This window comes from Pezoporus wallicus, unplaced genomic scaffold, assembly GCF_028554395.1.
Source record: "Pezoporus wallicus isolate ANWC-B61680 ecotype Strahan unplaced genomic scaffold, APGP_CSIRO_Pwel_v1 scaffold_7387, whole genome shotgun sequence".
NCBI lineage: Eukaryota > Metazoa > Chordata > Aves > Psittaciformes > Psittacidae > Pezoporus > Pezoporus wallicus.
In genome coordinates this window covers 3772-30952 of record NW_026639536.1, presented here as the reverse complement: position 1 = coordinate 30952, position 27181 = coordinate 3772, and the positions used below count along the sequence as shown (strand labels likewise).

At 40.6% G+C, this 27181-nt stretch overlaps 1 protein-coding gene across 1 annotated transcript; it reads right to left on the bottom strand.

The window, feature by feature from the left end:
• Positions 1 to 169: 169 nt before the first annotated feature.
• Positions 170 to 27181, bottom strand: LOC130602197 (unconventional prefoldin RPB5 interactor 1-like). The gene is made up of 9 exons (XM_057414824.1): positions 27035 to 27181; positions 24567 to 24702; positions 14162 to 14250; positions 13884 to 13944; positions 11142 to 11317; positions 10291 to 10557; positions 9582 to 9724; positions 7660 to 7921; positions 170 to 765 (listed from the first exon to the last, which is right to left on the bottom strand). Exons 1-9 carry the CDS (start codon positions 27143 to 27145, stop codon positions 577 to 579), a joined length of 1434 nt encoding a protein of 477 aa, XP_057270807.1. The 5' UTR covers positions 27146 to 27181; the 3' UTR covers positions 170 to 576.

The following is a 27181-nucleotide window of genomic DNA, read 5'->3' as shown; positions in this document are numbered from 1 at the left end:
CCCCAGCATCCCTATAGGCCCCCTTCAGATACTGGAAGGCTGCTATGAGGTCTCCACGCAGCCTTCTCTTCTCCAGGAGATATCAGAGAGGTTTGAAAGAAGAAAAAAACTTTCATCAGACACCTAGTTGCAAAACCTACGGCAATGTGAATACAATGCTAAAGAAAGTAATGCAATATAACCGATGAATCTATTTGAAATGTGAAAATTTTCCTTAAAATGGTCCATATGGTATGTAGAACATCACATCTGGCACTAAACTGCCGGTATTTATGTTTAAATATGAAAACAGTGTATGCAAGGAACAGTTTTTTGAAAAAGAAACCAAGTGCTGCTCTTGTAAGGCGAACATACACAAAGGTGGTGACAGCACACAGGGAAACCCACCGAGATGAAAACTCAAGTGTTCAAACACTGAACCTTTTTTTTTTTTTTTAAACTTACCAATAAATGTTTCAAGGATAACCGATGCCAAATTAACAAGAGGACACTCTTTTAGGGAGCAAGGTGTCACACATACAGGTCTACATAGTTTCAACAAATACGCCCAGATATCTCTGGTTGGCTGGGCAGGACCTATCTGGGCTGCTGCATCCTGGCAGCTTTGAATTTTGAAATCCTCTTTGGAGTTTCTTCTGATGCTTTGGAGAAGACTTCCTCTGATTTCTGCTCCAGAATGGTAGGCAGGACAGGGTGAGTAATGACTGGGTGGGGAATTAAGGAGGGAGACAAAGGTTCTTTTTCTATAACAGTTCCAGAAAATGCCTACAACAGAGGAGAACATTCAAAATGAGCTAATAAAATGCAAATGTGAAGCTATGCCCATAAAGGTCATTACCCGATATTAGCCTGATTAGGATTGTTATTTCTCTTAACCAAAAGTTAAGAAATATCTTTAAATCAATGACTGTTCCTTGCATAAGTAACCAAACTGTAATTAACCTCAAAATATAGCTTGTTCAAAGATGACTGAAAGACAGCATCTTAAAAGTACTACTTCATCTCATTCCTACCACATAAATGATCTAAAAATTTGCTTCCTCACTGACACATGCTCAAGAAATAAAACAGCTGATGTAATATACAGTTTCATTTTGGATAAAGAATGCAGACTTTGCAAAGTTGAAGCATGTAATCATTTCCATCATACATCATATTTTATGACTTAATATCTTCTAATTGCATCAAGCTGACACATTGCATACAAATTGGCAAGCACGTGTTTTGCTTGTTCTTTCCTACTTACCAAATATGATCAAAAAATGGTGAAAGAAATTTATACTTAAGAGAAAGGCAAACTTGCTTCCAACTATTTCTCTCTATAAAAGGTCTAATAAAAACATTTAATGATTAAAAATTATAATTTATATGCAGTTGATTATAGGACTTAATCCTTTTTAACTTAGCTAAGAAATTATTCTTGTAAAATATTGGGAAAAAAACAGCTCAGAAATATTTTTCATAAACATATTTAAGAAGAAATCACCCTGCTATGTATTAAAAACAGGCAATTCAAAATGCCTAAGGGCAAGGGGAAGCAGTTTACATCCAAGGTTTGATCCTCAGACTGGGCACAAAGGAACATGCACCAGATTTATTAACTATGTTTAGTTCTGCTTTTTCATAACTCAGTTACCAAGAAAAACAAAGCAAAACAAGCCAGCCATTCTTTCCTTGCAGGACCTGCAAAAAAGCAGTGGGGTTTTGTTTTCTGCTCCAGTAGCCAAAGTTCGCCTAAAGCTGTGCCTGCACACAACAGCCTTGTTCTAACAACATGCTGATTTTCAAAAACAGGTAAGCAGAATCGTGTTCAAATCAGAAGCAAAAAGAAAAAAGTTAGTGTTTTGCAAACATTTCAAACACCCAGAAAACCAACCAAAAACACAGCAACGGCATTTAAGAAGGCATATCTAACTGGAGTGTCTTGCTCTCTCTCCTTCAGTTACTTAAAAACACATTATACTTGTCGTGGTTTAAACCCAGTCAGGTAATTCGTTCGCTCACTTCCCCCCCTTTCTTACCCTCCCCCTGCTCTCGGAGGGACGGAGAGGAGAATCAAAAGAATGCAACTCCCACAGGTTGAGATAAGAACAGTTTAGTAACTAAGGTATAACACAAATCACTACTGCTACCACCAATGATAATAATGATAAAGGAAATAACAAGGGAACAGAATACAACACCTCACCACCCGCTGACCGATAACTCGCCCCCCCCCCCCCCAGCCCGACCAAGCACCGACCGATACCTCCTCCAACCCTGCAGTCTCCCAGCCCTTCCGGCTAACTCCCAGTTACAACCTGGGCATGACATGCTGTGGTATGGAATACCTCTTTGGTCAGTTTAGGTCAGGTGTCCTGTCTCTGCTTCCTCCTGGCTTCCCCTCCTCCCTGGCAGAGCATGAGGCTCACAAAGTCCTTGGCCAAACCAAAACATCGCTATCAGCTCTGTTCCTGAGACGAAAGTCAAAACACTGCACTGCACCAGCTACCAAGAAGGAGAAACATGACTGCTACTGCTGAACCCAGGACATTATCCACCCCTTATTCCATACCATTCACGTCATGCTCAGATTCCACATTTTCAATATACCATCACTCTTATCTTAGTGCACGGACCAGTCCCTATAAAGCTGCTGTGTCCATCTGGTCCATGATGTCAGGCTCCATCTCTTTTAACAGTCTTCCAGAGCAGGAGAGACTGTGTACAGTGTTCACACTCGTGAATAATCTGGGCAATAGTGTCCATTGTTAAGTCCACCCCTCGATCATGAGTCCATCTCTATGTTGCATCTCTGCTCTGATGGCCTGAAGTGCCATGGGCCCACCAGGCTTAAAATAATTCACTGTCCCCTTCAGCAGTTTCTGCAGCTTGCTGCTGGGGACTCCATACAGCTGCCTTCCATCTCCGATGCTTCCAAAGCACTGGAGGGGCCCAGTGGACTAGATACTTGCCCATACTGTCCCACACACCCTGCCACTCATGACTGTCCAGCTTTGGGGAAAATCTCTTAGTCCCCCTATATTGTTGTCTAACCCCAGACAAGACCCAAACCTGACTCTGCTTAACTTTTGAGATCAGACAAAATGGTTGTGGGTAAAACACAGCCTGTATGTGTGCCAACATGCTGATCCCCATCACAATCAGCAGGCAGGTCCCAAGGATACCCAAAGGCCATTCAAAACCTTCAGAACTCTCAGTTGATGCTGCTGTACTTGTCACTGGGGCTGGTGTAGCTGCTGTGCTTGCCGGCTCTCCCACCGCCAGCTTCTCTTTTCCTGAGTCCAGCTCTTCCTCCTCTGCCTTGCTGGGAAATGCTGCGTGGTCTCCTGCATCCTCCTGGGGCTCTGCGGGCGGCTTCCGGGGGATGCTCTCGGCCGTCGCGGGGCTCGGCTCGGCCGCGGGGCTCGGCTCCTCCGCGGGGCTCGGCTCCTCCGCCGCCTTATCCCGCTGCTCGGGAGCCGCCTCCTTCCGCTCCTCGACCGCCCCGACCTCCTCCACCGGCAGCCGTCCCCTCGCGGCCTCCGGCCCCGCTCCCGCCGCCGCTTGGTCCCCGGGGCCGCTCTCCCGGGCCGCTTCAGCAGCCGCCGGCTCCCGGGACCGCTCCCCCTCAGTTCCCCGCAGCCTCACGAAGATGGAGAGTAGGGTGAGGGCCAGGACGGTGAAGAGCAGCCGGACGGCCAGGTACAAGTCCACGGCCACGTCCGTCCCGCCCTGCTGCTGGAGCCCGCCTGTATTACAAGCCATTGCCATAAAGCACAGTGAGACAAGAACCTTAGCCCAGGCCCCACACTTGATAAACACTAACACAGCAAATACCGGCTCTACGTAAGTTACAACATTCTGAAGCTGTGAGATCAAGAGAAACAACTCTGAGAGCCAATAAATCGTCATTGTGATGAATGACTATTTAATCCAGTCAGATCTGTCGTTATCTCAACCCTTCGTGCCCCACGTTGGGCGCCAAAAAGAACTGTCGTGGTTTAAACCCAGTCAGGTAATTCGTTCGCTCACTTCCCCCCCTTTCTTACCCTCCCCCTGCTCTCGGAGGGACGGAGAGGAGAATCAAAAGAATGCAACTCCCACGGGTTGAGATAAGAACAGTTTAGTAACTAAGGTATAACACAAATCACTACTGCTACCACCAATGATAATAATGATAAAGGAAATAACAAGGGAACAGAATACAACACCTCACCACCCGCTGACCGATAACTCGCCCCCCCCCAGCCCGACCAAGCTCCGACCGATACCTCCTCCAACCCTGCAGTCTCCCAGCCCTTCCGGCTAACTCCCAGTTACATCCTGGGCATGACGTGCTGTGGTATGGAATACCTCTTTGGTCAGTTTAGGTCAGGTGTCCTGTCTCTGCTTCCTCCTGGCTTCCCCTCCTCCCTGGCAGAGCATGAGGCTCACAAAGTCCTTGGCCAAACCAAAACATCGCTATCAGCTCTGTTCCTGAGACGAAAGTCAAAACACTGCACTGCACCAGCTACCAAGAAGGAGAAACATGACTGCTACTGCTGAACCCAGGACAATACTGTAGAGAATAATCATGCCATATTCAGAAAATGGACTGAGTGTACTTAGATATTTTATAAAAATATAGCAAATATATTCCAGAAAATCTACAACATGAAGTGATAACTTTACAGATGGACCTTTCACCACCAATCACATCCTGCCTGGATTCATCTGTAGCTGTTTGTATGAAAAGTGATAATAAACAATAGCTTTTATGAGGAATTAATTTACTGTAGAAAGTATTTTTTCTAAAAATAGGGTTTTCATTGAACTTGCCCATTTCATTGGAAAATACTGAAAACTGTTTCATCTAGTTTGAAAAAAAAATAGTGTAAGTTCTTACATAATAAAAATTAAGAATACTTAAGAATGCTCTGAATTTCAGAGCAGCAGCTATATTTAATTTTTGTACTCACCTGGCTCCTAAGCAACTGTACATTTTCCCTTATGTTGTACAGTCTCCTTCCTTTATGATGAAGCCCTGAACTTTCCAAACATGTGAAAATAGATTTGTTTGGCATCACTAATGGCCCTAGACTGGAATTGGATGAGCAAAAGTGCAGTGATTTCTTCCATAGGTCAATTCCTCTGCCTTTGGCAAGTCCAAATGATAACTCAGTTGACATTTGTGTCTATTAAAACTTAAAAACACCACCCGGAAAGATGCCAGGCAGCTGTGCAACACAGGTTGCAGACAATCAACTCTTCCCTGTCATCAACCATGAAGCACAGATTTCTCTTTTTTTCTTTTTTTTTTAAAAATCCTGCTATATATCCTGCAGGGGCACTTTCAGGATGACACAGTAGACATGACGCTGGTTTCAGTCACACCAGCAAGCGACTAATTTGTCAAATCTCAGGTCCTGGGGAAGCCCCTGCCTTGTCTCCTCCCCTCTGCCCCCAGGATGCCTATGACAGAACTTGTCATAATGTCATAGAATCATAGAATAGAATAGTTAGGGTTGGAAAGGACCTTAAGATCATTAAGTTCCAAACCCCCTGCATGGGCAGGGACACCTCACACTAAACCATATCACCCAAAGCCTCGTCCAACCAGGTCTTGAACACTGCCAGGGATGGAGCATTCACAACTTCCCTGGGCAACATATTCCAGTGCCCAACCACCCTAACATGAAAGAATTTCTTCCTTACATCCAATCTAAACTTCCCCGTTTAAGTTTTAAACCATTAACCCTTGTCCTATCACTACAGTCCGTAATGAAGAGTCCCTCTCCAGCATCCCTATAGGCCCCCTTCAGATACAGAAAGGCTGCTATGAGGTCTCCACACAGCCTTCTCTTCTCCAGGCTGAACAGCCCCAACTTTCTCAGCCTATCTTCATATGGGAGGTGCTCCAGTCCCCTGATCATCCTCGTGGCCGTCCTCTGGACTTGTTCCAACAGTTCCATGTCCTTTTTATGTTGAGGACACAAAGAACTGCACACAATACACCAGGTGAGGACTCACAAGAGCAGAGTAGAGGGGTAGGATCACCTCCTGCGACCTGCTGGTCACACTCTTTTTGATGCAGCCCAGGATATGGTTGGCTTTCTGGGCTGCAAGCGCACACTGCCTGCTCATGTTCATTTTCTCATCGACCAGCACTCCCAAGTCCTTCTCCGCAGGGCTGCTCTGAATCTCTTCTTTGCCCAACCTGGAGCTGTGCCTGGGATTGCCCTGACCCAGGTGTAGGACCTTGCACTTGGCATGGTTAAACTTCATGAGGTTGGCATCAGCCCACCTCACAAGCGTGTCCAAGTTCCTCTGGATGGCATTCCTTCCCTCCAGCATATCAACCGAACCACACAGCTTGGTGTCATCAGCAAACTTGCTGAGGGCATGCTCAATCCCACTGTCCATGTCAGCGATGAAGATGTTAAACAAGACCGGTCCCAACACCAATCCCTGAGGGACACCACTCGTTACTGGTCTCCAGCCAGACATTGAGCCATTCACCAAAACTCTGCGTGTGGCCATCCAGCCAGTTCTTTATCCACCAAGTGGTCCATCCATCAAATTGATGCCTCTCCAATTTAGAGACAAGGATGTCCTGCAGGACAGTGTCAAACGCTCTGCACAAGTTCAGGTACATGATGTCAACTGCTCTACCCCTGTCCATCAGTTCTGTAGCCACATCATAGAAGGCCACCAAATTGGTCAGGCAGGATTTCCCCTTAGTGAAGCCATGCTGGCTGTCACCAAGCACCTTGCTGATTTTCATGTTCCTTAGCATGCCTTCCAGGAGAATCTGCTCCAAGATTTTGCCAGGCACAGAGGTGAGACTGACTGGTCTGTAATTCCCCGGGTCATCCATTTTCCCCTTCTTGAAAATGGGGGTTATATTTCCCTTTTTCCAGTCATCAGGAACTTTACCTGACTGCCATGATTTTTCAAATATGATGGCCAGCAGCTTAGCAACTTCATTTGCCAGCTCCTTCAGGACCCGCGGATGGATTTCATCAGGACCCATGGACTTGTGCACGTTCAGATTTTTAAGATGGTCTCGAACCAGTTCCTCTCCTACAGTGGGCCTAAGGTCTTCATTCTCACAGTCCCTGTGTCTGCCTTCCAAGACTTGGGTGGTGTGGTCAGAGCCTTTGCCAGAGATGACCGAGGCAAAGAAGTCATTCAGAACCTCAGCGTTCTCCAAATCCTGTGTAGCCAGTTCTCCTGAGAGCTTCCTGAGGGGGCCTACGTTCTCCCTAGTCTGTTTTTTATTTGCTATGTACCTGTAGAATCCCTTCTTGTTATCCTTAACATCCCTAGCCAAGTTTAACTCTAACTGGCCCTTAGCTTTCCTAACCTGGTCCCAAGCTTCCTGGAAAACATCCCTGTACTCTTCCCAGGCTGTCTGTCCTTGCTTCCACTTTTTATAAGCCTCTTTTTTCATTTCAATTTTCCTCAGGAGCTCCTTATCCATCCATGGAGATCTCCTGGCCCTCCTGCTGCACTTCCTTCTGGTTGGGATGCAACACTCCTGAGCTTGTAGCAGGTGATCCTTGTCCTCCTGAAGCAAACTAGGTAGGAGTTAGAAAATTATTTTAAAGAAAACAAACTGATGGTATAGGCAACTAAAGTCATTAGTTTTCTTGTTTTAATCCCTGCCAACAATCAATAATTGATTAAAAACTGTACCTTAGTTGTCCCTGAAAAGTGTGGAAGCTTTTTCGGTTGCTGCTGCTGCCCCTCCGGCTCCTCCTCCTCCTCCAGTATGCTTTCACTCTTGTCACTCTGAGTGGCTTCATCACGGCTAATACTCCTCTGAACTCCTCGTCTATCATCAAACTCAGCAGCACTGTTATCACCGGTATTGCTACAAACACTGTTCTCTCTGCTTCGAGACTTCAAAATTGATTTACGAGGGACATATTCTCCATTCACAACATCAACAAAGATTCTATAAATGAAATTGTTAATTTTAATAAATTATTTCAGAATCAGATGACAAATTTACAGTGATCTTGCTTTGTCTTTTGTACAAATTAATTATTATGTGCTTTTCTAACTTTTTTTGCTGCAGAATTACAATACTGTATCTTCAGAGGCATTTTATTTACCAATGTACAAGAATCAGTTCTGTAGAGCAAACACTGTTATGCCCTTTTTATTCAAGCATTAAGTTGATATACTCTTCTAGCAGAAAACGTATATCTTTTTGAAAAGTGTTAGAAAACAGAATAGTGTAAGTTTCCAAAGTTAGAAAGAAGGTAAACTAGACAATTGTCAGAGTTGTTTCAGTGAAGCGAAACAGAAGATCACAATGATGGAAGGCTCTCTAGAATTAAGTCTTTGTCAAGTGTAGAATATAAAAACAAATACTTGAAACATTCACTGCACATGGAAAGGATGAATCTTGTTCCTGACAAGTGCCATAATCTCCTGCTTTCAGTCAAAAAAAAAAAAAAAAGAGGGGGAAAAATCAGCTTTTAAGATCAGATCATCATGGAGACTCTTTTCAAGTATTATCAATCAGATTGTAAACTGGTAAAGAACCCTCTTCCTACAGTTTGTACTCCATCTCCATGAGTTAAAGAAGTCAAGGGTGGGTGGAGGAGAAAAAGTCATGTTAGAGGACAGCGCCAACTTTATCAAACTCATGAAGGAGGAGCCCAATGACTGGATGAGTTTTAAGGGTATTACTTGTTTCTTAACAGCTTTATTCATCAGGCACTCCTGGGAACACCTGCATCTCTCTACAGAAGATGGGGTTCCTTTACAGAGCTCTGTGAGAACACCATGGAAGAATCCTTTACCTCATCTTCAGTCCCAGAAGATGTAATTACAGGATGGGTTTTAACTTTTCCCGCTTTGTGACACATTTTTTAAGATATTTAGGTGCCTGAATATACCGACATAAAAATGCAGTGTGATTTTCAGAAGCACTTAATTAACCAATATAATAGGTGTCTGTGTTCATCTTTACAAACCTAAATACTTAGTTTAACTCTCCCATCACCTTAGTTTTGTGTTTATAGAGTCCTCTATGCCCAAAAGCATTTTTCAAGCTCTCTGACTGTGAGTGTTCTACAGGTGAGCACTTATTTTTACAAAGAATAGAGAGAGTGACTAAAGTCAGGGAGAACAAATGCAAGACAAACTATGCCAACAGAGACCTGAGGATATTCTGAAGATACTGGAAGGAAGAGACAAAACCCAGCAATTAGTAAATCTTGGTAAAGAAGGAGTATTACAAAGGATAGATCTGGTCAGTTATGTTTGAAAACAAACACAGAAGCAAAAGACATGGAATTAACCAGAACATATAACATCACTGCTGTATCCCTTTATCCAGATGACATGTACTGGCAAATTTACCTCAATTTCAGAAGGTCTGAAAAAGTAGATGAATGATGAATTGCTAGTTGGAAAAGGAAATTTTAAGCTTAGAAATGTTTTGTGGATATGAAAGCATGGCACCATGCAGAAGCCACAAACTTTCATTTTTAAGTAGTAAACTCATTTCCAGATATTTCTTTCAGGAAATAGTAGGCTCTGGTTCGTACTATAGGTGAACAGAAATGAAAATAGAAGGGCTGCTGAGGGGAAATCTCACACACCGGTAAATGTCTTCTGGGGTTTTGATGTTAGGCAGCTCTGGAGTTGCATGGCCATTGCCGCTGCTGTTCTTCCTTTTACGCTTGGCCTCTTCTTTCTTTTCACTGAATTTCAAAGTAGTATTTTTTCCTGTGTTTATTCTTACCTGAAAATTGAACACAAATGATGGTCTTGACCATCACAAATGATCAACAACCAGGCTGCAAACTGACTTTTGACATTCTCCTATCCAAGCAGTTGAGAATTACGAAGCATAGACAAGTTAAACGTATGAATGGTAACATTCACAGTGCGAGTTTTTTATTCTTTATCACTTGCATTAGGCTGAGGCATTTCTTTGCACTAATATGCACAGACTTTGCATATAATATATGAAAATCTGCTTATTCTAACTCTGCTCAACAGCTGAGCTGTTCAACAGTTAATTTCGAGTCCAGTAAAAAGTAATTTTAAAAACTCCTAGACAGGATACTACCTTTTGAAACAGCCAGAAGCTAGGACAACAAAGTATACATTTGAAGACCATTTTTTTAATACCGTATTTGAAACTGCAGATTTAAACAGTGGGTTTCAAACCCTTGAAAAAAAACCCAACATGTCACCTATAATTATTATTCTACATTATCTACATTATCTAAAATTTTCTATCTTAGATATGGTATATATGTTTTATCCAATCTCTTAAGAAGATAAAAATAATAAAGTACAAACCCTTTTAGGTTCAACAGTGTGAGAGAAAAAAATAGTTGGAACAGAGTTATCTCCAACATCTATGTCATCTTTATCATCACTGTGATAATAAGTAGAGCCATTAAATTGGCCACCAAACAAGTCTGAATTTGTTACTTCTTTATGGAAGTCGTCCTGAGTAATACAGTCTTCTGCTCTATACATCCCATTCAGATCTGTCCTCTTATCTTCTTTCTCTTCAGAGGAGCTTGTATCTTCTCCATTTGTCTCAACTGTATTAGGCATCCTATGAAATGAAAAATATCCAAGTGAACTGAGGCAATTCATACTCAAGAGACACAGATATAAAATAATGAACAAGCCTGTACGTAACTTTCTTTAGCCAGTTACTGTATTTTTAGCCAGATGGTGAAACCTTTTCTATACTCTATAAGAACGACTATGTCCTTCCCATGTCAACTGGAAATACCAAAACTGTGACATTCTGGCTAATGATATATGTATTGCTTTAGGATCAGAACAGATCTCAGGATACCATTAAATACTAAACGTGCTAACTCCTACATTGCAAACAATGGATTTTTCTAGCCTGTGGGAAATGGATTTTACTTCCCCCTTTTTTATAATCCTAAAGGAAAAATACTATACTGCTGGACTGCCATGGTTGTACAACAGAGGCAGGTTTTAGCACCTTTGGCCTTGCAGTGCATGTTTTATTCATGTTCCACCTTTCTTCCACCTATTATAATTTTAACTGCATCAGCCTAGTCAGCTATTTGCACTCACGGCAAGATCCTTTGTGTACAAACAGAATCACATGCATGTAGTCTTCTGAGCTCCAAACATGACACTGCTACTGCAGCACTGTATCTGTCGGGTTCACCAAGAAGCTCTTGTCTCTCAAGCTCTTCCAAGTGGGCCCACAGTTCCTCCTCTGACTGAAAATGGCCCATGGATTTTGTATCACTTCCATTCATTGGAATATCCACCTCAAAAACATTTGATAATTTTGGCTTTGAGTGAGGTTTGTGAGCAGTTCCATATTTTCCTGTGTAACAACAACAACAACAAAAAAAAAAAAAAATGCAATTACTAAAACAATTGACAAAAAAATACAAACCAAAACCAAAAAAGAAACAAACAAAAAAACCTAACAAAAACTACTGGGGTGTGGGGAAAACCCACAAGGGATTTAAAGGATATGGGCAGAACATTTTCCATTTCAAATTATTGTTTAACTGTTAAAAGTGAAACTGTCAATGAACCAGAACACCAGCACAGGATAATACTCTAATAGTCTCTGGATAATATTTTCTCTGCATGCATATTACTTTCTAAGTGCTGTCTTTTATTTAGCTTTTGCTGAATTAATGTCTGACTGATTCGGTGATCTTTACAGTTAACCCATCAAACCAGTTAAGAAGATTAAATCAAAAGTTACCAGCCTACTTAGATTTACTGGTTTACTTGGCACATCAGCGAGCTAAAAATTACGTATTGCGCACACTGTATTAGCTTCTAATTTAGGAAGGTCATTTGAACACCAAAGAAATACTGAATTGTTTATTGATTTCTTGATTATTCAGTGTTGTGGTTACTTCCTTATGTTCCTGTATCTTGCTGTGTTTTGATTTTTTTTCCACTTGAAAGTTTAATAAATCAAAATTTGGTTTTGGTTTTAATCCAAAACAGAGCAATCTTAAGCCACACAAAGGTCAAGGCTGTGATCTAGAAATCTTGCTTGTCAAATACTTAATCTGTTAAATTCTAATTGCAGGAATGTTTCCTTATTCAAATAATTAACTTTAATTTTGAATATTTGTATAATGTGTGTGTGTGTGTGTGTGTAAATACATACACATATGTATGCATGCATATGTACCAGGACTCATCTCTATGACTCAGGAATCAAAAGCAGTTGTGAGGCAAAACTTACAGTTTCACTCATGTATGAATCTGAAGGATTTGATCCTGATCAATGCTTTTTATGGAACATGCCTATGTAGTGATAGGTATTAAATAAGACAGGATGCTTTTCCCAAAGCATTTTCCTGCCCAAGTTTGACTTTATATTGCTGTGCGGTCTTACATTTCTTACACTACTAATGAACTAACTTTTCTGAAGAATCTTTTTGTGACATTGTTGAACAACTAGTCTATTATGAGACCTCACCTGGAGTACTGTGTGCAGTTCTGGTGTCCTCAACATAAAAGGACATGGAACTGTTGGAACAAGTCCAGAGGAGGGCCACAAGGATGATCAGGGGACTGGAGCACCTCCCATATGAAGACAGGCTGAGAAAGTTGGGGCTGTTCAGCCTGGAGAAGAGAAGGCTGCGTGGAGAACTCATAGCAGCCTTACAGTATCTGAAGGGGGCCTACAAGGATTCTGGAAAGGGACTCTTCATTAGGGACTGTAGTGATAGGACAAGGGGTAATGGGTTAAAACTTAAACCGGGGAAGTTTAGATTGGATGTAAGGAAGAAATTCTTTACTGTAAGGGTGGTGAGGCACTGTAATGGGTTGCCCAAGGAAGTTGTGAGTGCTCCATCCCTGGCAGTGTTCAAGGCCAGGTTGGATAGAGCCTTGTGTGGCATGGTTTAGTGTGAGGTGCCCCTGCCCATGGCAGGGGGGTTGGAACTTAATGATCTTAAGGTCCTTTCCAACCCTAACTATTCTATGATTCTATGATTAAAAAGAAAACAGGTGACTGAAAGTAATGTTGGAATGCGTCCCCCCCTACTCTTCCACCGGATAGCATTTTTCATCATCTCACTAAGAAAAGGTTGAATATTTTTCATATAAATATATATATATATATAAAAATATTTAATATAAATTGAGGTAAGCCAAGCAATCAGAGCAGCTTGTGAGGATTTCATTTGGTATAATTACAAAATTAATAAATAAAATTTGGAAGGATTAGTTGACAATCTGTTTCAATTTGATTTTCAGATTACGTCCTCCCAATTTCTTTCTGCTACACTTCAGTGTTAACCATTGACTTGACTACCAAGGTATGCACGTGGCTTCCTGAACATCAGCAAGTGCTTTAACAAACCAGTTGTTTTCTCTCCTCATTCTAACAAAACTTCTGTCCGTTATGAAACCACATCAGATCTCGAAGACAACAGAGGATAACCACTTGCTGCTCCAATATCCACTGTGCTCACTCACTGCCACTACAAAGCACCGCCATTAACTTCATACACTAACAAAAAAAAAGGGAAATATTAAAATCCAGAAAAATGAAGTCAGCAATAAACTAATGAGATGCTCAGGATACTTGTCCCTGTCTTCCACAGAGATACAGACCATTTCCATGTGAACAAAACCAATTCCTATGCTGATGAAGCCCAGGGTGCCTCAAAATATTCGCTAAATTGTTGTTTTAGTTACTTCTCTTTCAATCTCAGTACAGATTGGTGCTGATAGAGAGTGCACATAATTCCCACTTCAGATGAATAATTTTTAAATTGAATAAAGCAATTTTTTAAATGTAAAGGATACAGTGAAATGATTTGGTCAATCCCACATAAGGAGTGTTAATCCTAGAAAAGAAATATTTTGCTTAAAATTAAATTAAGACATGTGTTTATTAATAAATCATTTACCTTTTGTTTCAATACTATTATCTTCAATTTCTTCTCTTATGTCAACAAAATCACCTGCAGACTAATTATAAAGATGGAAAGTTAGGATTATTAAATGAACTGGTTTATGCTTATTAACAGCCTAGATATTTTTAAAATAATACATAGCAGCAAATGCAGTGATATGCAAGACAGGAATTACTACATTATTTATACCCTTTTATCAATCTGAATATACATAATTTTCCAGATTTTTACAAATATTACAGAATTGGGATGAAACAAAACAATTCACTTACATCACTCATTTTCTGCAGATCCGTGAATTCAGCTCGTGATTCAAAATTCTTCATGACTTTTTGCAAATCATCCAACACTTTTCTTACATCTGAAAAAGAAAATCACAATTGCTCTGCAAAACATGACATATGTACCCACAGCATTAACATTTTAACTGAAGTAATTTCATGCTGAAAATATGATTTATAATCCAGCTTTAAGGAAAATAAAAAGCTAAAAGTTCTCCTCATTCTATTTTGTTTTTTCCTTTTAAATGTACTGCTTTAAAACATGTTCTCTCACAATTTATCAGTGATGTACATATAGTGCATGTTACTTTGCAACTATTAAAATTTAGGACTACTGCTGTTTTTCTCAACACAGGGCATGTAACTAGGTTCCAGATGTTGCACGGTATTATCAAATTCCTATACAGCAATAGCTTAGTTTGTGTTATCATACATAAAGCAATATTTCACAGCAGTTTGCATAGATAATTTTAGTCCAGCTGGACAACAAGTGAATGGATAATGCATATAAAAAAAATTTGTCTGTTTCTTTCTTGGATATATTTCTGAGTTAGACTGAGATGTATTGAAAAATGCAGTTAGCTCCTAAGAGATATTGTTTCCTACGTTCTAATGAATCAAAAGCAGAGGTTCACCATGAAAAATAGAGGTATATCTCACACACAAATTCTCTCTTCTAGGAAACTATGTTGTATTTAGTTAAATCTCTAAAATTTCAATATTAAGTTTAAAATAGCTCATTATCTTTTTTTTTTAAATTAGACACAAGTGCAACAAGTTCAGGTTATTGATACAGAGTGGTAAAAAGTATCTCAGATACCTTCTGACCACGCTGGTTTTGAACACATATTTCTTACCAGTAGCAGTAAGTAAAGTAAGCTTTATTTCGCTCTATTAAACAGAATATTGCTTGGGTCACATGCCAATAAAAGGAGAAAAATAGTGACACAACAGCCCCCACCCCCAAGACCTTCTCCGATTTCCTACTGTTTTATAGCAGGCACTCAATCAGTAAGCAGATCAGAAGAGGTTTGAGGAGAGAAAGAGTAAAATCCCTTTTGCGATGACAGAAATGCCAAGTCTGTCAAAGGTCTAAGCAGCCAAAATATTTTTAAAAGAATGAAAAGTATGTAAGGGTGGCTGAAATTATGTATGACTGTGTTAATACGTTCCAAAATAGTGGCATATTTCCACTGAGCCATCTTTTAGAACATGCACTGCTATTTTAAATAAAACCAGCCACTTATGCTCTAGCCATGAATGGGTTACAAAAAAAGACTGCATTAACAAAATGGAAATTACAGTGTAAACAGTTCATAAAATCTCACAGCCCTGATGTTGCTCTAGATCATTAAATTTCTGCAACAATTAGACCTTTTCTCACAGCATCAAATTGGACTGGTTGCCATGGCAAATCTGAACCCTTAAGTCACATATCTTTGATTGCACAAAGGTCAGACTCAGACAGCCTAATAACTCAAGGATCTGTTTGACAGATTTCATCCGAGCATGGTCACGTAACAGCATAAAACTATGTCAACAGTTGTTAAAAGCATGGGGTCAGGGAAAAGGTTAAGGTTATGGAATGTTTTTGCTTCAGAAAACTCAGTCAGATAATGTGTCTAACCATCTTTAGATCTGAAGAACATTATTTTAGGTAGGAGGTCAAATCAATAACTTTTTTCAAGAAAACTGGAAAATATTAAAAATGGAAGCTAGGTAAGCTAAGTACATTTTTAAAACTGCCGACATATAAATACCATGAAACTAAAGTTGAAGCCTTGGCTTGTCAATGTGCTCACAATTGATTGTTCACTGATGTTTCCATCAGGAAGAGCTGTTACTTCTAAGGAAATTCGTCACTGTCGTGGTTTAAACCCTAGCCAGACAGCTTGCTCACTCACTCCCAGTGAGTGTTGCCAGGCTGATAGCAATCGAGGCCCCCCCCCCCGGGCCTCTCCCCTTCCCCGCTCCCGGAGGAACAGGGAGGAGGATCGAAAGAGTGCAACTCCCACAGGTTGAGACAAGAATAGGCCAGCAACAAATGGATAACACAAATCACCACCGCTACCATCAACGACAACAATGATAAAAGAAAATAACAAGGGAAGAGAATACAATACCACTGGCCAAGAAACGAGTCCAACCCAGAAGCCCCTGTCCTTCCAGGTAACTCCCAGTTACCCCCCCCCCCCCCCCCCAGGCATGACGTGCTGTGGTACGGAATACCTCTTTGGCTAGTCTGGGTCAGGTGTTCCCCTCCTCCCTGGCAGAGCATGAGCCTCACAAAGTCCTTGGTCAGGGTAAACATCACTTAGCAACAACCGAAAACATCGGTATCACCAGCACTGTTCCCAGGCTGGAAGTCAAAACACAGCACTGCACCAGCTACCAAGAAGGAGAAAAATGACTGCTACTGCTGAACCCAGGACAGTCACAAAGCAAGTATTACTTTAAACACAAAATTGTTCAATTTTCAGCCAGGTATGTGAGTGTTCAAGTATGAAAAAGCCATTCCAAACAGCTAAGCTCCCTCATCCATTTCTCTAAGTTGAATACCCAAGACTGTGTCATGAAATGGGTTCTGCATATGTTATCCTCATAGGGCTCATTTCAGTAGTTCAGTTCTCTAGAGCAGCTCGCAAAACAGTTGAATTCAGAGAGCTGCTGGTCACCCCAAGAACAGGGACCAGCAGGAAAAGAATGGGCTCTACACAAACATGTCCCACGAGAAAAAGCAGGACTGCCTGAAAAGCCAATGTTTTCTATTCAGTATGCATCATCTCACAAGACCAGGCCCTAAATCACTAGAACAAAGCCTTCTACTTATTTCATGAGATATTTGCACAATCAAAATGTTAACTTCTGAAACAAATCCCTAGATTTGGTAGGAAAACATCAAATCTCCTCACTCGTCCTTAGCTCACTAGTAACAAACTTTGAGTGGCATGCCATTACAAACCAGCATTAAAAACACTTGGGAGAAAAATTTCAAATGCCAGTAACCAAAATAAAACTGTTTCTCATGCCCTAGTATTTTTATTTTGCCATCAGATCTGACAGTAATACATCAGTAAAAAATATAGTATCATTTACCCATTCCTAATCCTTTAATAAAGGGATTATTTTAGGGCTATTATATTTATATGTCTTTTCTTTCAGTTTTTACTAAATCTGTCTGATCTCTACAATAGCACAAAAGACTCTACATCTCTATATTAACAATATTCCAAATGGTTTTAAATCTTAAAAACTATGCTGACAGCAAATAAATACTGCCAAGTGCAAATGGACAGTGAGAAATAAAAGGATATTTTTTCAAGATTGGGAAAACAAAATCACGTTTTCTTATCCCTCAACTGTTTATAGCATTTCACAGAAATTTATGGAAAAAATATCGAAAATTGTATAGGAGGCAGTATAAACAAGAAGACTAGTTATGCATGTATCAAAATGTACAATCAAGGGCTATTCTGTAGTGTTGTGGATTAAGCCCAGCCGGTAACTCAGAACCATGCACCTGCTTGCTCACTCCTCCTCCCCCCCCCCCCCCCCTCCTCTTCCCTCTCCCAGAGGGACGGGGAGGAGAATTGAAAGAATGCAACTCCCACGGATTGAGATAAGAACAGTCCAGGAAGATATAACACAAAACCACTACTGCCACCACCAATAATAATAATGACAAGAATACAGACAAAGAGAATACAACTGCTCACCACCTGCCAACTGATACCCAGCCCAATCCGAACAGTGATCTAGCCCTTCCAGGTAACTGCCCTCAGTTTATATACTGGGCATGACGTGCTGTGGTATGGAATACCCCTTTGGCTAGTTTGGGTCAGGTGTCCTGTCTCTGTTTCCTCATGGCTTCCCCTCCTCCCTGGCAGAGCATGAAACTCAAAAAGTCCTTGGTCAGAGTAAACATTACTTAGCAACAACTAAAAACGTTGGTGTTATCAGCGTTGTTCCCAGGCTGAAAGTCAAAAATACAGCACTGCACCAGCTACTAAGAAGGAGAAAAATGACTGCTACTGCTGAACCCAGGATATGTAGCTAACAAGCAGCATGAAGAAAAAGTAATCTTAAAAGCCAGTAGAGACAGGGATTACAATTTAAGGATACTGCGTGAATATAGATTACGGATTCAGCTTCACTTAAGCCCAAGAAAGACAGTTGTTAAAATTGGCAGGTTATGGTATAAAGAGACTCCTATGCTTGCAGATAACAACTGGACAGGTTGGTAATTACTTAAAACCAGAACGGAAAAAAAGACAAATTAACCACTTGATTCATTAAGAAGAAGTTGCAGATCTTTTGTCTGTAAATTTGAACACAAACGGTGAAACTACTCGCAGAAGAAACATGGGGTGAACCAGACACAGTGTCGTAGGAGTTAAGGAAACATATACATTGCAACTTAGTTTGGGTAACAATTCCTTTTAGCAGTAGCTTATACATGGGAAGGAAGGTACATATGCTATCTTCTATTGGAACAGGCTGAACAAAGCAACATACAGTTACCTGTAATTTTCCCCAAAAGTTAATCAAGGAGATAAGTAAACCATTTAGCTCATGTTGCAAGCCAAAAAGCTGAATTTTCAGGTCAATACAAAAGTGAGCAAGAACTGCCTTTTTGAACAAAAGTCTTCTAAATACAAAAAAAAAAAACAACATCCCGGTGGAGTGTCTGTATGACAAAATTAAGACTGGAATTTGAAACATACTGTTAAAAATCCTTTGAAATTTCATTCCTGTTACTGTGTTCAAACATTTTGTTACAATGGACAAGTGAAATACACTGATGCCATAATAACTGTACTTTTAGCACACAGTAGAAAGCTCTTCTGGATGGGCAACTACCCTTTATTGCAATTTTGCAAACCTACTTTAAGAACTACCCAGCTCACAGACATAAGTACATTGGAGATATTGCTTTCTATATCCCCTCATCCAAATTAAATAATGAATCCTTTCAATAGCAATTTATAAATATAAATATAAAAGTTTCACTTTTACCTTAAAGTTGTCATAAAAACCAAATTAATTTGCAAAAGAAGAAGGTCATAAACGCCTGAAAAGGAAACACAGCTTTGCTAAGACTTAAGAATTGCGGGAAAGAGGGCACAATTAAAGTCTTATACTAATAATATTAATAGACTTACAATCTTTGTTCAACTCAAAACTAATACAAATGCAAATTTTCAGGAGGGAAGACTTACTACATAAATTAGTTTCAACAGAGGATCTGTAAGACCTTGCACCTACTGGTCCTATATACTCTGAAGGAACTAAAAGATTTTGTGAAGAAGTAAGCTGATTTTCTATTTTAAAATTCTTTTTTTGAATCATTAAAGCAATACAAGAAGAAGATGTCCCACACAATACTCTGAAGGAGGCAAAGAGATTCTCTCTACCATGGGATCAGCAAAGTCACACTCCAAGAAACTTTTTAAAGTATTAACTAACTTAATGGATCTAGCTAGCTCCTTCCTCAGCATTGCTTCTCTCTATTTATGATACTTAAAAGATCACCAGTACTGCAGCATATAAAAAGCCTCATACACCTTCAGTTACTGATTTTCACAACATACAAGTATGGTGGAGCATCCTGCTATTCCTATTTTACAGACAGGAACATAGAATGAGGGAAAACTTAACTGCAAAATATTTTAGTTGAATAACTATTTTCAAAAGTATTTTCTCAGCATTCTTACTTTTTTCTTTAACTCTCCTTTTGCCTGTGAACTTTAGTATTTGATTATGAAGACAGGCTGAGGAAGTTGGGGCTGTTCAGCCTGGAGAAGAGAAGGCTGCGTGGAGACCTCATAGCAGCCTTCCAGTATCTGAAGGGGGCCTATAGGGATGCTGGAGAGGGACTCTTCATTAGAGACTGTAGTGACATGACAAGGGGTAATGGGTTAAAACTTAAACAGGGGAAGTTTAGGTTGGATATAAGAAGGAAATTCTTTCCTGTTAGGGTGGTGAGGCACTGGAATAGGTTGCCCAGGGAGGTTGTGAATGCTCCAAGCCAGGTTGGACGAGGCCTTGGGTGATATGATTTAGCGTAAGGTGTCCCTGCCCACGGCAGGGAGGTTGGAACTAGATGATCTTAAGGTCCTTACCAACCCTAACGATTCTATGATTCTATGATTCTATAAGTACTTCTCTGGTCTAGAGGCTGATGCTAAAATGTCTTAAGTACATCCATAGCTACTCCCCATACAGTTTTCTGGATAGGGTATGCAGTTGTAAACGTTTCAGATTGCATTTATGATAACGATAGGCCTTTCAGATAAGGATGTGTGAAAACATATTAATAAACACAAAATGACTACAAAATGCACTAAGTAGACAAAATTAATTTGTAGGTGTACTGAGAAAATAAAACCTCCTTAGTGATTCAGACTTCTACAAACAAGTTCAGATCCTTCCTTCCCCTCAGCACATGCAGAAGAGGGAATTATGTATGAAGCAGTCAAAGCAAAACACAACTACCACCACGCATATGAGATTACTCTCATCCTAATTTGAACAGATTCAGTATTGTATGCTTTGTTCCCCTGCTGGTATTTCACAGTGCATCAACTACAATTACTTAAAAATATATTACTTGCAGTAAATAGTTCAGAAAGAAAATTATGCATTTTGGAAAAGACTACTCCAGCAAATGCCCGTTCTTTCCAAAAAGAAGCACAGAGAAACAGCTCAGACACTTGGGGTATTTCAAAAGCAGTAGACTTTAAATCAAACAACAACCTACGTTTCAAAAGTGCAGTCATGTCTATTAGTTAAGGTGCTTCTAAGAAATACTTTAAGATTCTCCCCTGAAAAATGCTCTGCATTTGCATTTCCTACTGGATAAAATACCATTCCCCAAAAATATTCGATGCCTTGAGAAGTGCCCACCCCAACTTCAGAAGACACAGCTCCTACCACGTGCAATCAGGGTACTCCTCCCCTGACACAAATCCTCCGTAAGTGTCATGGTTTAAGCACAGTCAGTAACTCAGAACCATGCAGCCGCTGGCTCACTATCCCCCTTCTTGCCCCCTGCTCCTGGAGGGATGGGGAGGAGAATCAAAAGAATGTAAATCCCACAGGCTGACATAAGAACAGTCCAGTAATTAAGGTATGATACAAAAACCCTACTACTACCAACAGTAATAATAATGAGAAGGTAAATAAGAAGGGTAGAGAATATAAATATAAAACTAAAAGGGGAAAAGGAAGATAAAATATAAACACAAGTGATGCACAATACAATTGCTCACCAGCCGCCAACTGATACCCAGCTCGGCCCCAGCAACAATCTGGGCCTTTGGGGTAACTCCCCCCAGTTTCTATACTGGGCATGATGTGCTGTGGTATGGAATACCCCTTTGGCTAGTTTGGGTCAGGTCTCCAGTCCCGGCTTCCTCCCGGATTCCCATGACCCTCCTCACTGGCAGAACATGAGACTGAAAAGTCCTCGATCAGGGTAAGCATTATTTAGCAAAACCTAAAAACATTGGTGTGCTATCAGTGCTGTTCTCAGGCTAAAGTCAAAAACACAGCACTGCACTAGGTACTAAGAAGGAGAAAAATAACTGTTACAGCTGAACCCAGGACAATGAGCCATGTCATCCACCACTGGACATAGCAGTGACCACCTCTCACATGCACCTTTTATTCTTCACTTAATTCCCATCAATACAGAATCACAAAATCATAGAATAGTTAGGGTTGGAAAGGACCTTAAGATCATCTAGTTCCAACCCCCCAGCCATGGGAAGGAACACCTCACACTAAAACATGTCACCCAAGACTCTATCCAACCTGGCTTTGAACACTGCCAGGGATGGAGCACTCACAACTCCTTTGGGCAACCTATTCCAGTGCCTCACCACCCTAACAGTAAACTTCTTCCTTATGTCTGACCTAAACTTCCCCTGTTTAAATTTTAACCTGTTACCCCTTGTCCAATCACTACAGTCCCTAATGAAGAGTCCATCCCCAGCATCCTTATAGGCCCCCTTCAGATACTGGAAGGATGCTATGAGGTCTCCATGCAGCCTTCTCTTCTCCAGGATGAACAGCCCCAACTTTCTCAGCCTGTCTTCATACGGGAAGTGCTCCAGTCCCCTGATCATCCTCGTGGCCCTCCTCTGGACTTGTTCCAACAGTTCCATGTCCTTTTATGTTGAGGACACCAGAACTGCACACAATACTCCAGCTGAGGTCTCACAAGAGCAGAGTAGAGGGGCAGGATCACCTCCTTCGACCTGCTGGTCACACTTCTTTTGATGCAGCCCAGGATACAGTTGGCTTTCTGGGCTGTCAGAGCACACTGCCGGCTCATGTCAATTTTCTCATCAACTGACACCCCCAAGTCCTTCTCCACAGGGTTGCTCTGAATCTCTTCTCTGCCCAACCTGTAGCTGTGCCTGGGATTGTCCCAGCATCATCCACAGCTTTTTTTGGTGTTTGAGGCACCCTCCAAAGTTCAAATCAAAGAGTGGTGGTGATAGTTTTCATACAAAATGCTCTCATCTGTGCTTTCAGCTCTTCAAAGTAATCTCAATATATGTAAAAGTCTAGTGGTTTAAACCCAGCCAGACAGCTCAATCACTCACTCACCCTTTCCACCCTCTTTTTTTCCTTCCCCAAGGGGAAGGGATGGGGAGGAGAATCGAAAGAATGTAACTCCCACGGGTTGAGATAAGAACAGTCCAGTAACTAATGTATAACACTAATCACTACTGCTACCACCAATGATAATAATGATAAGAGAAAATAACAAGGGAAGAGAATACGATACCACCCGCCGAAACAAGCCCAACCCAGAAGAACCTGTGCCCTTCCGGGTAACTCCCAGTTACCTCCCTGGGCATGACGTGCTGTGGTATGGAATACCCCTTTGGCTAGCCTGGGTCAGGTGTCCTGTCTCTTCTTCCTCCCGGCTTTCCCTCCTCCTTGGCAGATCATGAGACTCACAAAGTCCTTAGTCAGAGTAAACGTTACCGAGCAGCAACTAAAAACATCGGTGTTATCAAGCACTGTTCCCAGGCTGAAAGTCAAAACACAATGCTGCACCAGCTACCAAGAAGGAGAAAAACTGACTGCTACTGCTATATCAGGGCAGGCTGAAGGACAGACCTTCCTGTGGCCAGGACCCCATGAGGAAAGGGTCACCTGGAAAAGGGCTCATTCACCTAACTGCAGGGGAAGCTCAGGGTTTTGTGTTTTCAACTTGCCACTGTGCATCATGAACACCTCCAGCGTCATTCACTGAATTTTAAAATGCACCATACAGAGCGAGAAACAATTCACTTTACAAACTAAAAAGTTTTTTTAATTCATTGAGACCCCCATAAAAAGGCTCCATAGTCTCCTTCTCTTACTACCCTGTGGTTTAAGCTTCTTAGAGCCTTTTAAGACGGATTGAACCAGAGGCTGTTGTCCAACTTTGTCACATCCAATAATCTGAGAAAAGTCTGTGCTTTTCCTTCCTTAACGTTTACATCAAATATTTTAGGCCCTCATTCTTTCTAACATAAAGAGGTTTCAAAGTGCACCATGCACACTACTTACTGGTGTCCCTGGCTCTTCAAAGCCAAGATCTCATCAACAACTAAAAAGAGCTGAAAACAAAACCAGGAATTGTCTTGTCTGACTCTGTGATGTGCTGCTATGGGAGATAAATTTGGTGGTCACCAACAGCACGACATCTGGGGAGAAGCAGTGGATCGATAGGAACGCTGAGGGCAGGAGGCAGAAATGCAGCTGAGCAGCAAGTAAGAAAAAAACCCAAACCAACAAGCAGGAGTAAAGCATGTGCAGAGAAAGAAGAAAGCTGTAAAATTATATGGACAAAAACAAACAAACTAACAAAAAAAACTAAAACAGAGGAGAAGGCAGCAAAGAAAGACAAGAGAACAGAATACAGGTTTATAATAGATATGCAGAATATATAAACAGAATATAAGGTAACTAAGAGCAAAAGTACAATGTGATGTCTACTTTCTGGAAGAAAATACAGCATTTCTCACATTAAAGAAAAGTGAAAGGGGGTTTTAGTTTGGTTTGTTTTTTCTTTTCTTTTTTTACTTTTTCATATATCAAACATGAACAAATATTGACTGTTCTTGTATTCTAACATCTAACATCAAAACCTGAATTTTGGTAACTTAAGCTGATGCATCACTGAAAAAGAAAAAAGAAGCTCTGGCTAGATCCTTAAAAAAATTAGACATATCCAATAAAATATAAAGATGGAAAATAAGGTGCTAAACTGGTATTACATCTGAATAAGACTTCTGTTAGCAAGCTCATAAAATCACAGTGTATATGCTACTAATTTTATATATTAATACAAAAACAATTTTGACTATTAATTTATGTTCAGAAGCATACATACGTTTTTTTCTGTGCTCAACCAGCTCAACAGCCTGTTTTGCTGAGCATTTTGAAAACCAGTTCTCCCCAAGCAGAACAGTAACCTCATTAGTGTGGACAAGTTTTCCTGGCATGAAGGCAAGAGGACCAAAAGGTACCTGTGAAAGGCAGAGAAGAAACTGCTGAAAATTACAAATGAAAATAAAGCCTAGACAGTCATTCATGCCTTAGTTTTTAGCAAAAAATAAAATACAGAGTTAAAGAAATAAAAATTCTACAGCAGTTATTTAATGACTAACCCCTCGTATCTATTCAAATGACCAGATCAATTTAAATTTAGTATTGTACTTACAAAATCTGAAAAGTATTTAACTAGACAAGTTGGTTTGTGACATAAAATTATAGAATAGTGGAATGCTCGCATGGAAAACAATCCACTTAATCTAAACATGTAAGCCTTGATGACAAAAATATTATCATTTGGGTGAGTTACATATTTGTTATACACAGACTACATTCATCTCCTAATAACAGCAAGTTTACCTTTACTAAAATGTTAAAAATACTCAAACTTAACTCAAACTTAAGTTGCTTTTCTCAATATCTGTCTTGCTAATAGTAAGTAACTAGAAACCTCAGTGTGAGTTTGCGGAGCTACTAGCAGGATCAGACTGTGCTTAAGCTCACTTTGTTTTATCATTCACCAGTCCTCAACCTTCAAGCAATGCTCCACCAAGCAATACCTATCCTCTAATGACTCTCCAAATACTGACTCAGAATACTTCAGACAGGAGTACACTGGGGATAAGCACATTTTACAACTTTAAGAGGTGCTTCTTAAGATGTGTAAGCCCTGTTCTAACACATATTACAATGCCTGGAACATTGTTTTCATGAATTAAGAAACCTTCTACAGCCCACACTTTACAGACAGTGCTTGGGCAAGTCCTGTTCCTAAGAAGCCTTGGCCACCCTCACGCCTGCCTCCTGCACCAGCCCCCTCAGACCTACTGCCACCTGTCTGGCTGACTTTGGGCTTCAACTGCAAAGGAGACCAAAATCAAATTGAAGTTAAAATGAAGGTGGCAAAACACTAAAAACCACATCCACTTCATGTTTTCTCTTTCTTAGGGTAAAAAGAGTTCTGTCTCAGCCAGTTTGTATCAGTTCCTTCTACTTTATTCCTCTGCCACCTCCTTCATTTCCTCAGGATAGCCACTTGCTTTCTCAACACATTTATACTGAAGCAGAGCACTTGGCCTAGTGGATCAGTTCCCTTGGAAAGTGTTCTTCCCTAGTTCCAGTATCCAGAAGGGTACCATGACTTTAAACAGTTCTCCAGCAGGCAGCATCCTGACATTAAGTCTATGCCAAATGCACTTTTCCTACACATGTACCCTTCCCAACTTGGTTTTCAAGTAGCAGACTGCACTATTTGCCTGTACACTCTTCCCCCAAGATGATGAAAGCAAAACTGAAAACATATGAAAATATTTGGCTAACAGGATAGGAACCACTTACATACATTTAAAATAACAGATGTGAGTTGACACTGCTGCTTTAACTAAGAATAAGCCCTAGCTAGCTTTTTTTATTTAAAAAAGGGGGTTTGCTATGCTTCAAAACAACACAATCTTTTTGCTTTACAACATATGGCCACACATATACACATAGTAAATGGACTACACACATAAAATCCAGTGCTGAATCATTAGCACAGGAAAGGGAAACACTCTCTTTTTCCACATGGTAAGAATACTTCAACGCCGTCTTACTAACAACTCAACTCTATATGCTGAGCCAAGCTGTCAAAGGAAGAAAGCAGCCAGGCACTCTGGGATGAAATCAGCCATTCAGTTATTTACAGTACAACTTCCCTCCCTTCAAAGATATAACTTGAATTGGACCTGAGAAGGGAGGAGGGACAAAAGAAAGAGAGAAAAGCCAATTTGGTCAAAATTCTGGTGAGCCAACAGGGTAAAGTTTACACAGGGAGCTGTGCAGCTGTTAGGGAAGATTCAAAGCACCAGAAAAGATCGCTATGTCAATATGAAGATCTGTGAAACAAAAATTAGCAGCACCTTTTTACGTAAAAATCAATGTTCTAGGGTTTATTTCCATGAATCAGGAAATACTATGGCCACGCTCTTCTCAGGAAATGAGTAAGTAACATAAGTCATGTTATGACTGCACTGCTGAACTCAGGACATTCAGTCATAATTACAGTTTTCTATACAATAGAATTACATATCAAATATGTCAGGTTTACTATTAGCATTTATGTCATTGGTTCTCAGTTGTCAGAAACACTGTAATTTACAACGGTTTTCAAAGAGAAAGAAGCAAAAGCAAAGGTTTAACTATTACCATAATAACCATAACATTACGAAGTACTACACGGCCACCTGAATAACACCTCACTACCAGTGCAGATATCAGTTACTAAAAATTTTAGCCCATTTCCTTGTGTGAACTCTACAGCGTACATACCATGATATCATAAGACAGTTTATTAGGCGATGTATGGAGTCGATCCTGAAGAGCCTCATAATCACTCTCCACCTTCTTCCTGTTGACAAATTCGAGATGATTCAATTTCATGTCTAAGGTAAAGAGTTAACATTTTTCTGCTAGTAA

Coding starts and splice junctions, on each gene's coding strand:
- LOC130602197 (XM_057414824.1), bottom strand. CDS start 27,145: ATGAAATTGAATCATCTCGAATTTGTCAACAGGAAGAAGGTGGAGAGT. Junction 10,558..11,141: donor AGCTTCTTGGTGAACCCGAC/AGATACAGTGCT, acceptor TTTTCATTTCAT/AGGATGCCTAATACAGTTGA. Junction 7,922..9,581: donor ACCCCAGAAGACATTTACCG/GTGTGTGAGATT, acceptor TTTCATTTATAG/AATCTTTGTTGATGTTGTGA.